This window comes from Malania oleifera, chromosome 10, assembly GCF_029873635.1.
Source record: "Malania oleifera isolate guangnan ecotype guangnan chromosome 10, ASM2987363v1, whole genome shotgun sequence".
NCBI classification, from domain to species: Eukaryota; Viridiplantae; Streptophyta; class Magnoliopsida; order Santalales; family Ximeniaceae; genus Malania; species Malania oleifera.
The window spans coordinates 81,307,942-81,321,116 of NC_080426.1; the positions used below are offsets into that span (position 1 = coordinate 81,307,942).

Here is a 13,175-nt window from a genome sequence, read left to right on the forward strand (position 1 = left end):
AAACCTGTAATCCCTCCTTATAGGCGGAGATACCTCTCCAAGTGATATACCCTCACTTGGCACGGTTCAAAACCCGAACCGCAAAGAAATGAATGGAAATAAGTTTTTGTGTACAATGAATGCTCCGTCAAGAGCTGATTAGTACAATGAAAAACCTTTTCTAATGCATTCTCAAATGATTTGAAGATGAAGCTCAATAGAGTATGGAAATGATTTTCTCAAAATGACTTTTGAAATATCAAACGTAAGAGGGCTTTGATGTAATGAAAGTGAGTGTAAAATATGCTCAAAACTTTCAAGAGAACTTCAAAATATTTTCTCCAAAAGTATTTTCAAAAACAAGAGTAGGAGAAGTTTGAAAATGATCTGCAAAGTGAGTTTCAAAAATGCTCAAGAGTCAAAGAATGTTCAAATATGCTCTTAGGATGATCAACAACCTTTGTCCAAGTGTTTAAGCTTGATATTTATAGGCAAAGGCAAGATATGATTGTTGGGGCCTTAAAATATATTTAATTTTTTGAAAATATAGCCGTTTTCGGACCTTTATTGGCGAAACCCGAGAGGTTCAGTCGACTGAACAAAAGGCAATTTTCCATTTTAGCATGATTCGGTCGACTGACTCAATGATCCGATCGGCTGGATCATAAAATGATGAACTTCAGTCGACTGGACTAACATCTGGTCGACTGAATCTGGGGTTTCTGCTGCGGACACCCTTCAGTATTTCGGGTATAACTTTTTCTAGAAAACACGTTCTTGGTATCAAAAGAAAGCTAAGAGAAAATCCCACAACTTTCATGTTGAACATATTTGAAGATGAAAACTGATTGATTAAGAAAATTGCTCATCAATGCAATGGCAAGAACATGAAGGGAATTTTCTACTATGGACACCTTTCAGTATTTTGGGCATGACTTTTTCTAGAAAACTCCAAATGGGACATTCTTGGTATCACGAGAAAGCTAAGAGAAAATCGCTCAACTTTCATGTTGAACATATTTTTAGATGAAAACTAATTGATCAAGAAAATCGCTCATTAATGGGACGGTAGAAACATGAAGGGGATTTTGAAAATCTTGTTTTGGAGTTTTTCATTCCAAAAATGATTTTTATACTTGAAATAATTTTTGCACATTTGTAAAATGATTTTCAACACTTTGAAACAATTTTTGCACATCTCAAAATGATTTTCCATGAAATATAGAGTGCTTAAGGTCAGTCTAAGGTCATATGCGAGTCTCACATCAAATCAAAAATGATTATGCATGCACAATTGAAACCTAAATACATTACAACTGAAAAATACAAGTCTTCAAGCTTTGCTCTTTAGTATTCCATGGAATGTGCCAAGATATGTCTTTATTTGAGTGCTTCATGGCTTCCATTTTGCATTGGTCATTTGTGCTTTTTGAAACTTAAACCTGTTCATTTACTTAACGCACAAATGAGATGCTGTGATTTGTCATTATCAAAACGGGATAGGACTCAAAAAGTCAACAAGACTGTGCTATGTCAATTGGATGTCTATTTTTTCGTTTAGCTACTCCTTTTTGTTGAGGGGTATATAAATGATGTTTGATGAATAATCCCTTTGGTGAAGCAAAAAAACTGAAGCTCATTTTGAACAAAGTCAAGCACATTATCAGATTGTAAAATTTGAATACCGATGTCAAATTGAGTTTCTATTTCCTAGTAGAATTGAGTAAATACATTAAAAAATTCAGACCTATCTTTTAACAAATAGATCCACGCCATATACAAGAAAAATCATCCACAAAGGACACAAAATATTGATGACCAGTCAAATTCTTCACTTTGCATAGACCCCCAATATCTGAATGAATAAGGGGAAACAATGATTTACTATGAGATTTGACTCTAAATGGAAAAGGTGTCCTTATAAGCTTTCCCAAACTTGACACACAGAATACTCAAAACAAGAAACACACTTGAACATAGGAAAAGCTTGTTTTGTGTTTTTTTGAATGGATGCATTACCCAAACGAGACTGCCATTGATCAAGAGAAACATTATGAGGAGAAATTGAGGAAGTTGTATGACAGGAATTGGATCCATTGTGACTGCAATTGAAATACTATAGGTCATCCTTCTCAAACCCTCCACCAATTCTCTTCTTCATTTGGAGATCCTGTATAGCACAATGAGAAGGAAAGAAGGTCACAAAACAGTTATGAAACTTAGTTAATTAACTAACTGATAACAGGTTCGAGGGAAATTTAGGCACATATAACACTGATGAAAGAGGAATAGAAGGAATTATGAGAATATTGCCAAAACCAGAAACCAGTGTAATTGAACCATCAACAATAGTAACCCTAAGAGTGTAAAGTAGTGGGGTTCAAGGACTCAAACAAATTAGAACTACCTGTCATATGAGAGGAGGGACTAGAATCTATAACCCAAGGTGAGGAGTATGAGAGGCAAAAAGCCCAATTGTACCTGAATGGGCCACAGTAGCACTAGATGTAAAAGTCCTCTCGAGACATATTGGATGATATACTCAACTCCTCAGTGGAGTAGCTAGGTCGGTTTGAGGTGTCAACAATAGAATCGCCTATTGCTAGTGACTTACTGGCCCAAGCTGGTTTCCCAAGGTGATCCCAATGTCAATTAATGGCATGGTTTTTGTTGTCAGAATGTGTGTAAATGTGAGAATTGCAATGACGAACTCCTCGTTGTATTACACAACCATTGCCACAATCACAATCCAAACCTCATCCTTGCCCTCCAAAACTTTCCTTACTACAGTAAGAAGTTGACTTATCACAGGAAAGAGTTTGAGTCAGGCAGTACAAACTAACACAAACTGCGCTTTAAGAACTCCAAAAAAAAAAAAGAAAAAAGCAGAGCTTACACAGTTCAATCTCTCCAAAATCCAGAAAATCCAGAACTTCAATAGGCAGCTATGACTACAGAACTGAGCTTACAATATCCTAGAAGGAATTACTTAATCACCAAGAACAGTGCAGACCAGAGCAAAGCACTGCAGGCATTTAATAAACAACCAGGCAGCAGCTCCAGGGATGATGGCTGGCAGCAACTGGAAATGAATGCAGAGAAGAACAAGAAATAAATATTCAAACACCAATCAAAACCATCCAGCAATTGGTACAAGATTGCAAGCAATCAATCATGAACAGTCGTTGGTCAAACAGCATCATCAGCGACCCACAAACAAAGTGACAGAGGACTAGAGGCGGCGGTAGCATACGAGAAACAGAGTATAACTGAGTTCATCAGCAATCACCATGAAAATACACAGTTTGCTGCCAAGGATTGTGCACAACCTAACCCATAGGGAGGGTGTCCTTAAGCAACTCTCAAACCAACCGGAAATTCAGATTTCAGGACTGATTATGGGAGGATAATGATAAGAAACGAAAAACCGAGTTTCAAAACCATTTCAGATAAATCAGATTTGAAGGAGATCAATGCTCTGATACCATGTTGTAAATTTAGAGATGGAGGAGAGAAGAGAAGAGAAGAGGAGAGGAGAAGAAGAGAAAAAGAGAGGAAAGAACTGTGCGGCAGTTTCCTGGAGTCTTCGTGCAGCTCCAGGTCTGCCCTCTTATATATTATTGAAAATAATGAAGTCTCATGAACAAAAAATAACCCCGGTAACACAAATTATTAAAATGACATATTCCCTTCTAAAAGTGAGGTCTGAAGGTTCTTTTGTTGTTGGTTTTTTGAAAAATACACTGGATATTGTCGAACAAAAACTGGTTGTGACGTCAGACTTCTTTCCGGCGAGGCTGTGTTATTTTGGCAATTACTGGAGTTTTTCCAGGCCTATTGCAATGTGCACGACCCTCCTATGGTGGCAGACATGCATAGGATTATGTGGTTTTGGACTTGGTTTGGCGGTTGCTGGGGTACTTAGGGTTTAGGTTTTATGAGCCTGTTCTGGTACCATGTTGAGAATGTCTGGTAAATTGGAAAATCTAAAAAACAAGGAATAGGTGTCCCTCTATTTAAAATGTGTGCTATGTGCACCGCAATTACCATCATAACTTTACTAGTTCGCGCTTACCCACAAGTAATGCAGCAATAATGCTAAATAATTGAAGTAACCAGTAACAGTTTTCATTGTTCAAACTCAAAGAACATTACTAAAATAATTAAAAATAGAAAGTAAAAGTATGAAGAATGAACACAGATAAGTTGATCCCCTTATTAAATACATAATAAAATTAAAATACTGCAAAACAGTGATTTAAAAGAAAGAATAATAGTAGCAATTAAATGCTTTTTACTTGTAAATAAGTTCCTCATCATGTTAAAAGTAAACTATATAATTTAGTGATTCAAAATTGGGGTTCTTGTGAGGCATACTCATCAAGAAGCTTACAAGGGGCCTGCTTTTGGGATGAGCTGTATTGTGTATGTCTTAGTTACAAAAGCGCTCACCTTCTGAGAATTAGGTATTTCTAGCCAAGGCTTGATGTGTTTTGGGTATGACTTTCCTGGAGGTGAGGCTCAAGGTGAGCCTGGGTGGTGCATTTGGAAACATTGTAGATGTAAGAGGGCTTGGTTGTTTCTTATCCTTGATCTACCCCTCCATTGAATATTATTCTAGGTTTTAGGAAACTATTGCAGTCCTAATCTGATGGGTACATCTTTCTATTCACATTCGATTCATCATTTTTCTAATCTTGAAGAAAAAAAAAGAAAGAAATGTTGCCATCTTGATCTGTCTAAGGAATATCCTGTCTTGTTTATATGCATGTCCCCTTAAAATGCCATCCTAAGAAAATTTTGATCCACCCAAATTTGATTGTTTATGTCTTGTTATTTGTTCAATTGATACTTGTCAAGTCCATTATTTGTGAGAATACTAAACTCTTTTTCCAATTCAGTCTGTTAGGATTTCCCTAACGATTTAGAAACTTTATAAATTCTTGTTGATTAATATATTTCTTATTATCTTTTTTCTTTCTTTACAGAGCTTTTGGCTAAGCTCGGTTGTTGGTTCATGGCCATTATTCTGGGCACTTTTCATCAGTTTTGTACTTGGAACGGCATATTCAATCAACGTAAGTTGCTTCAACTAGCAGATTCCCGCACCCCCCCCCTCCCCATATAAAAAAAAAAAAAAAACTAGATGAGAGAAGGCTATATTGTCTACATATATTTGAGTAATTAATATATAACAATGATTGACTTCCTGCCTGGCATTTTACCAATTTTCTATCTTTTACCTATCCAATGACAAGGACAACAAAGGACAAAGCTGAAGTCTTATCATTTTGTCTGTTTTAGTAACTATTTTCTCTACTACATGGAAATTGTTTTAGATTATTATTTGTTAGTGAGGGTACTGTTGAAGTATTGGGTAAAACGGAAGGCCTAGTCATAATCATAGGTTTGCCCCTCTGTTTATAATACATGTCAAGTACATTTCGGTGACCATAATACCCTTACTAACTCACATTGTCGAACATAACACTAGCACATACTAATACTGCTAAATGACTTAAATAACCATCAACACTTCACCTCAAGTTGGAGCATAGATATCATATGCTCCTAGCTTGTTACAAATGCATTTAACATGATCACCTGCCAGGTCTTTAGGGAATAAATCCGCAAGTCGCAAATTAGACTTCACACAAGTGGTTGTAATGAGCTTCTACCCAAGTTTTTCTTGAACAAAGTGGCAATGAACTTCAATATATTTTGTCTACTCATGGAAAATCGAGTTAGATGCAATATGAATAGCTGCTTGGTCACATCAACTCCATGGACCAAGAATGTGGAAAACCCAGTTCTTCCAACATGTTCTCCAACCAAACAAGTTCTCATATAGTGTGAGCCATGGCCATATGCCTTGACTCAACTCTTGACTTGGCCACTGCAATTTGTTTCTTACTCTTCTAGGAAACCAAATTACCACTAACAAATATATATTACATGGTTGTAGATCTTTGTTGGAAGGTGACCCAACCCAGTCTGCATATGTATAGACCTTATCTTCATATAAGAGACCCCCCCCTGGTGCACCTTTGAGAGATCTCAAGATGCAAATTAATGCATCCCACTGACTTGTACTCAGAGAATCAAGAAACTGAATTACAACACTTGCTGTGAAAGATATGTCTAGTTGAGTGACTCTGAAAATTCAGCTTTCCAACAAGTCTTTGGCACCATCCTTGGGTCTTTGGTTGTGCATTTGGTGTACTTGTTAGTACAAGTTTTTTCCTTGTGTGGTACTCAAGAACTCAGAAAGGATATAGATGTTATGATCCCAACACTTGCAGAAAATATGTTAATGCAAAATGTTAGGGCCTGTTTAGTTGTGGAAAACATTTTTCATTTTCCATTTTAATTTTCCAAAAAATTATAAAAAATTAGCTAATTTTTCATTTTTACAATATTTGTATGAAATAAATGAATCAGAATACAAATTTTCGGCACTATTTTCTTGTGGAAATAGTTTTATTTTCCGTTTCTAATTTTTCAAATAATTACCAAAATGCCACCTTGTTTCCCAATTTTCCAAATTTATATAGAAAAGTTGAAAAATATCTTTTTTTATTATTTTCTAGATTTATAACTCTTGCTTTGCGTGTGGAAGCATCAAACATGAAATTCAAATCTTGAACTTAATTTGTGTTGATTATGCATGGAGTTTCTTCTAAATCCTCATGCCCCAAAATCCATGATGCAAATATTACCTTTTGCAATATTTGGAAAATTAAAAAAACAAGTTGTCTTTTTTTGTAATCATTTTAAAATCTAGAAATAAAAAAGTGAAGATTGTTTTGCTCATTTAAATGAACTCTTTATCTTCTTCCTTTTTAATACGAATCTTAAAAAACAAAAAAAAATAAGTTAAAATTTTTATTAGTTTTTGGAAAACTAGCAAATGGAAAATGGAAAATGGAAAATGTTTTCCACAACTAGATGGGCCATTAACCTTTTTTAAAGGGACAACTTATTTCATTTGTGCTGGATCCTCCTTGGATGAAAATATTTTGAGTCCATTAACGTTATGGTCCTTTTTTGAGTGTTGATCATCCATTCCTACCCTAATGACTTTTCGCTCCCTGACCAAGAGAAACAATTGAGGGTTCTTTGAACCACAAAAAGTAGGTAGAGACATAACTACCACTATGCAACTACCTTTCTTGCCCTTTATTGTTTCGAACATCCGTCCCAATGTGAGTTGGATTTGCCAATTGCTCACAGGAAAGTCCTTAATTGTTTATCCTATTGCTCATTATCTTTCAATTCATTACCTTCTTAGTCTTATCATTATTTTGCCTTTGACTATTTCTTCTGTTTCTATCCTTTCCTCACATGTTGAGGCACTTCTAACCTTTGGTAGAAGCATGTAATGTATATTGGATATGGAAATGATGTATTGACCACTCAAGAGACATTAGATTTGGCGAGTATATTGAATGACTTTACGCTCGATTGATTGGCAAGGTTGTATACAAAGATATGGTATATTATTTTGAGACATTCTTTCTGCTACTTGACTAAATCTTGTTCATGCATAGATTTCGTTGGAGTTAATTTTGATTGGCCTATATATGAGTTCAATGTGAAGAATGCCTTCTTGTATGGAGATTTGTTGGAAGAGGTATACATGGGGCAGTGGAGGGTGGGACCATAAAACTACAGTTGAGGCGACTGGTCCTTCTCTTCACAAGGCTTGACATCTTAAGAGTTGCAGTTCATATACGACATGAAGTGAGTTCTCACTTGGTGAGACTTGGTCTAGATGTGGAATTAGAGGTCTTGTCAGGAGAGGGAGCTTTTAGAAAGAAGAAGATACACGACTTGGAAGCCAAGCCCCAACAGTCTCTATTCCCTTCAAAATCGTCGACTTGATGGAATAACCTGGCCGAAGTCAGTGTTGTGTTCAACTCCGTGGATTGGCTGGTTGGAAGGATTGCTTTCTACCGCCCCTTCTCTCTCTTCTCTTAGCAAAGTAGGCTCAAGTCAAACTTTTCTCTTGCGATTGAAGGAGAATAAGTAGAGGCTGTTTCGGCCCTTGGATGGAGTAAAGGGAGAAGGAAGAAATACTCGAGAAAGATGACATGCGGCTAGTTCCAACTCTTAGTCCCATAGTCTTTCAACTTAGCCGGACTTCCTTTTCTTATATTCATAAGATTTTTGGCTTTGACCAATTCAAGGGTCATATGAGATGGAGTTGGTTAAAAAAGGGGGAGAGAGGAGAGCCTTGGGGTACACTCACTTCTGCATTTTTTTTAGGTTCTTGAGATACTCAATCGCTTTGGGAGGAAATAGAATGTGAATGGCGGTTTTCAGATGAGGGAATCACTCTTCTTTAAATAAAAATAGGCTAGAATGCTTCTTCGCTTACGTCCCTTCACCGAGATCAGAGACCTCATAGGGTACGGCTTACGGGCTTAGACTCTCTAAGATATCAATCACTTTTCTAAAGAAAGTAGGAAAAATCATAAGAGAAGCAAGGTCCACCGAAGGTTGGGAAGGAGTACGCCCGGTTCACCATGTTCTACCACTGCAGAGCACAATCATAGTCCATCTGTTTTCAGGTTGTCTGACATAAAACATCTTCCAGAACAAGTCATGTTCCCAATCTTGTCACAATCTTCCCTTTCTCTCTTCTCCATATCTTCATAGAAGTTCATTGATATCTTCTTTTTATAAAGCAAATCGACTTTGATTCTTGAATAATCCACATCACTTCTGCTTCCATTGTAACAAAATATTCCCTTTTTTTTGTGGAAAAGGCCCATATCAATAATTATGATTTTGCATATGCACAATTCCTCAATATCTTGCTCATTCACAAGAAAATATTTTCTTAGTGTGCCGGTAAAAAGAAAAAAAAATTCTTTTTTGGAGAGTGACACTATTTTACCTCAATAATTTTGATTGGCCACTATATGAGTTCAATGTGAAGAATGCCTTCTTGTATGGAGATTTGTTGGAAGAGGTATACATGGGGCAGGAAGCCTCTTGGCATGTTGCTCAGGAGGAGGATAGTAAGGTATGTAGGTCGCATGAAGCCATTTGTGGCCTTAGGGAGTCTTCTTGAGCCTGGTTTCTCAAATTTAGTATGATGTCTTTGCATTTGTTTTTAGCCAGTGCTACCCTAATCATTTGATTGATGTCTGCAAAAGCTACGTGATACTTCTAGTAGTTTATGTTATCATTCTGATTGCATTGAATAGAGCGACATTGTAAACGTCACATGTACTACATTTTTTTTAGCGATGAAGAGGGGGGGGGGGGGGCAGTGTCATTTCAGAAAACTTGAGGGGTTTTGAGTGAATTTTATCCTATTATTTATTATGGAGGCTTTCTTACAAACACACAGACACAGACACAGACACACACACAAGAAGGGTTCAAATGACATGTTGCAAAATAAGTAGTTTTCACTTTTTGTAGGTGTGCATGAGACCGTAAGGAGGGGATCTCCACTATTGTTTTGAATGATCATATCACATATTGCTTACCTGTCATTTCAATCAAAGTTGAAATCTTGTGAATGGCCTAAAAAATCTTGAAAAAAAGATCTGATTTTGACCACTTTGATTGGGTCTCATTGGTCTTGATGTATTGGAAAATTAATATGATTGTTCAATGTCATTATAGATTTTTTGGGTTGCTTTTATAATGTTATAATCTTTGTATCTTTATATTATTTCAGCTGCCATTGTTGAGATGGAAGAGATTTGCTTTAGTTGCAGCAATGTGCATCCTAGCTGTGCGGGCAGTGATTGTCCAAGTTGCATTTTATTTGCATGTTCAGGTTTGGATTTTGTTTTTATCTCTTTATCTCTCTGTTTATGTCTCTCTCTCTCTCTCTGTTTACATTCAAGATGAACTTTGCAATTCCTTTTTTTTCTCATGTGATAAACCATTCACAGATTTAATTAAATGCTTTTATTTCCCTTTAGATCACAGTTCCTTCGTTACGAGTGATGGGCATTTATTTTCCATCAGATCTTAGTGCTTTTGTTATGAGTTATGTGCATACTCATTTTGACAAATAACTTGAAATAAATGAATTGTTATTTGGGTTTCACTACAGGAACAGTACCCTATATTTGTTCATCTAATGTGTACACTCTCATGTGCTCACACACATGCAGATGCATGTATGTTTAAATGTTAGAAATGAGCTTGTTATTTTAGAAATTAGGTGTTGTATAGAGGAATTTATGTCCTTTATATCTTTTTATTCCCATGGATATCCTATTTTTTGGATCAAATTGTCCTCACTATATTGGCCAGTTGGACATTGATGCCCCTGTAATATACTATTATTTTTATAGCTATGAACTAGTATAATAACAAGAAGAGGGATCGATAAAAAATGAAAGTTTTATTATCACTTTTCCCCCTCTTGATAAGCAAAGAGAGATTTCATTGAAAGGGTACCAAGGGGGTGCCACTCATGTACGGACAAGAAAAAAGATAAAAAAAAAAAAATGGATCAACAGTGTGACTGTATTTAAGATACCAAAATTAAATGTCTGTCCAGAAGTTCTGCCCACTGAACCAGCTTGAAAGAGTTGTTAGCCATCTATCCTCGAGTATTGTGGGAGCAGTAGATGTTCCTTCAAAAGCTCAAGTATTTCTCTCTCCACGCAATTCAGAAAATGATAAAGAGGAATAAAAACAAGCTTTTTTCCTTTCTATATTTTTAGAAATACTCTTTGAAGCCTAGAACTCCTTTCCCACAGATTCAGCAGTGACCCAGCACTGTCCCAAAAGAGCAGTGGCCAGATTCCAACAAATTCTGATCTAGGGGTAGTGGAGCAGTAAGTGTTCCACAGTTTCAGTATCTTCTTTGCTAAGAAAGCATCTATTGAGTATTGACCAAGGTGAAACCCCTTATCTGAAGGTTTATGAGTGAGAAACTTCCTCAAAAAGTTTCCTCCTAAGAAAAGGAAGCTATTTTAGTGGGTGCAAAAGTTTTCCAACATGGATGAGAGTGAAGAAATATTCCCACCCTTTTTTGATTGACTTCCAACAACTTACCCATAGGACTGCCTGGGCTCATTGGATGTCCACCCATTGTGTTCGATGCCCAACTTTAAAAGCAATAATCTTTCTCCAAAGTAACTCCTTGGTCATGAATCTCCTCATACATTTGCCAAGGAGGGCGCTGTCAACGGACACAGAGATTTGAGACCCAGTCCCTTCTTGGAATTGGTTGCTGAACAACATCCCATGTAACCAAATGGTACATAAAGTCCTCCTCTGTATTACCCCAAAGAAATCTGGTCCGCATGTCTTCCATTCTTTCGGCCATAGAAAAAAGGAATAGGGAAGAGGGAATTAAACTGGGATGGAGAGAGTGCTTTTAATGAGGGTGAATCTACCATCTTTAGAGAGGTAATTATGCTTCCAACCAGCCAAATATTTTTCAAAATATTCAACAATAAGTTCCCAAATCCTTTTCCTTTTTAACTTTGCTCCAAGTAGGATCAAGGTAGTTCAGAGGAAAAGTCTTGGGTGTTGAGAATTCCACTTGTGAGCTTGTCCCACATTGGAAAATTAGAGTGGATGATGGGTGCTTATAGACATGGTTGGGCCCAAGACCCAATAGGCTTAAGCTTTTGGGTCAAGTTTGTGTTCACCCATGTGTATCAAGCCCGCTCATGGGCTCCTTTGGTCCTAACAAGTGATATCAGAGTCGATGGTTCGTAACTTTGGGTGAGCAACATAGTAAAAGTCTCGACACATGAAGTTAATTCTCCTGACATGCTAACAGTTGGAGGATCAAGTGTGTGATCGAGGCCAATAAGGATCATCTAGCTTGAGGATGGATCCGAATAGGATCAAGACGTGGGAGGTAGGATTGGTTCGGAGGCACGTGGAATGCAATCCGAGGCATGTAAGGCGCCAGTGGTAAGGCCCACTTGAACAGCTGTTGGGGAATTGGACTTACTCCCATAAGGGAGATGGTTTCCGTTCAAGGGGGAGCGGTTGGAACTCACAAGTGAGGGGGAGATTGTTGAGAATTCCACTTGTGAGCTTGTCCCACATTGAAAAATTAGAGTGGATGATGGGTGTTTATAGACCTGGTTGGGCCCAAGACCTAATAGGCTTAAGCTTTTGGGTCAAGTTGGTGTTCACCCATGTGTACCAAGCCCGCCCATGGGCTCCTCCAGTCCTAACATTGGGTGCAACCCATGATACCAACCAAGAAATTGCCTTCATTCATATTAAAGAAATTCATCACAGAAAGAAAGAAAGTACAATCAGGAGAGGAGAAATCTCCTTAGAAAAATCTGGTAATCCTCAGGAAAACTAGAAAAGAAAGAAACACAAAAATAAAAAATGGCAAAAAAAAACTCAAGACGCCCTAAGAAGGGACTGCCAATCACGCTGGACATCTGAAAAACACATTCCCTTGAAATTTCCATTGCTCAAAGAAGCCATAAAAAGAATCTTTTCCCACACTGACCAATATGGTAACTTCTTCCCTGAAAATATACGCAGATTACGTTCCTTTCACAAGCCCCAAAATAGTGCAATTAAAGCACAATTTCATAATGCAATTCCTTCCTTCTTCCTCCCAAACCCCAGAAAAGAAATAGCCAAGATCCACTGTTCTAGGACAAACCTAGCTTTCTTCAAAGTGATTTAATAACTTGTTCCAAGCCTTCCATGCAAAATTGCAGTGAAAGAAAAGATGTGAAACAGGAAGGAGAGCCTTTAAAGGTCCCCTCATCTGCAACAAGTCATTAGTATTTATCCTATTAAGCACAACCAACCAAAGAAACACTTTAATTTAGGGGGAATTTTGACCTTCCATATAACCTTGTAGAGTGTAAAGGAGAAATTTGTCCCAATCAAGAATTCAAAGAAAGATTTACCAGAATAATAACTCCTGAAGAATCCAAAAACCAATATCGACTATCATTTTGGAAGACCCCCTATAATTATTCAACATAACCAACAACGAAGATAATAGTTTCCCTATCATTCAAGGCTCTCTTGAAGTGAAAATCCCATGAAGGTAAATGATTGCCAAGTCTAAACTAAATGAAGAAATGGGATTTTGCCCTAAGCTCAAGCGAAAAAGACGAGGAAAAGAGGTGGATAGAACAACATTCCTCATCCATAGGTCTTTTCAAAAACGGATATTACAGCCCTTACCCAAACCCAAAACAAATTTCGTATGGGGAATAAAG

The 13,175-nt window shown here is 37.2% G+C and overlaps 1 protein-coding gene across 6 annotated transcripts in view; it reads left to right on the top strand.

Annotated features, from left to right (window-relative positions):
• Window positions 1–13,175, top strand: part of LOC131166097 (homogentisate phytyltransferase 1, chloroplastic) — an 86,522-nt gene that overhangs the window by 14,301 nt on the left and 59,046 nt on the right. For all 6 annotated transcript variants that reach the window (XM_058124372.1, XM_058124373.1, XM_058124375.1 and 3 more), the window contains 2 exons: window positions 4,968–5,057; window positions 9,677–9,778. In XM_058124372.1, coding sequence (XP_057980355.1) covers window positions 4,968–5,057; window positions 9,677–9,778 — 192 coding nt within the window. The remainder of the gene's footprint in view (window positions 1–4,967; window positions 5,058–9,676; window positions 9,779–13,175) is intronic.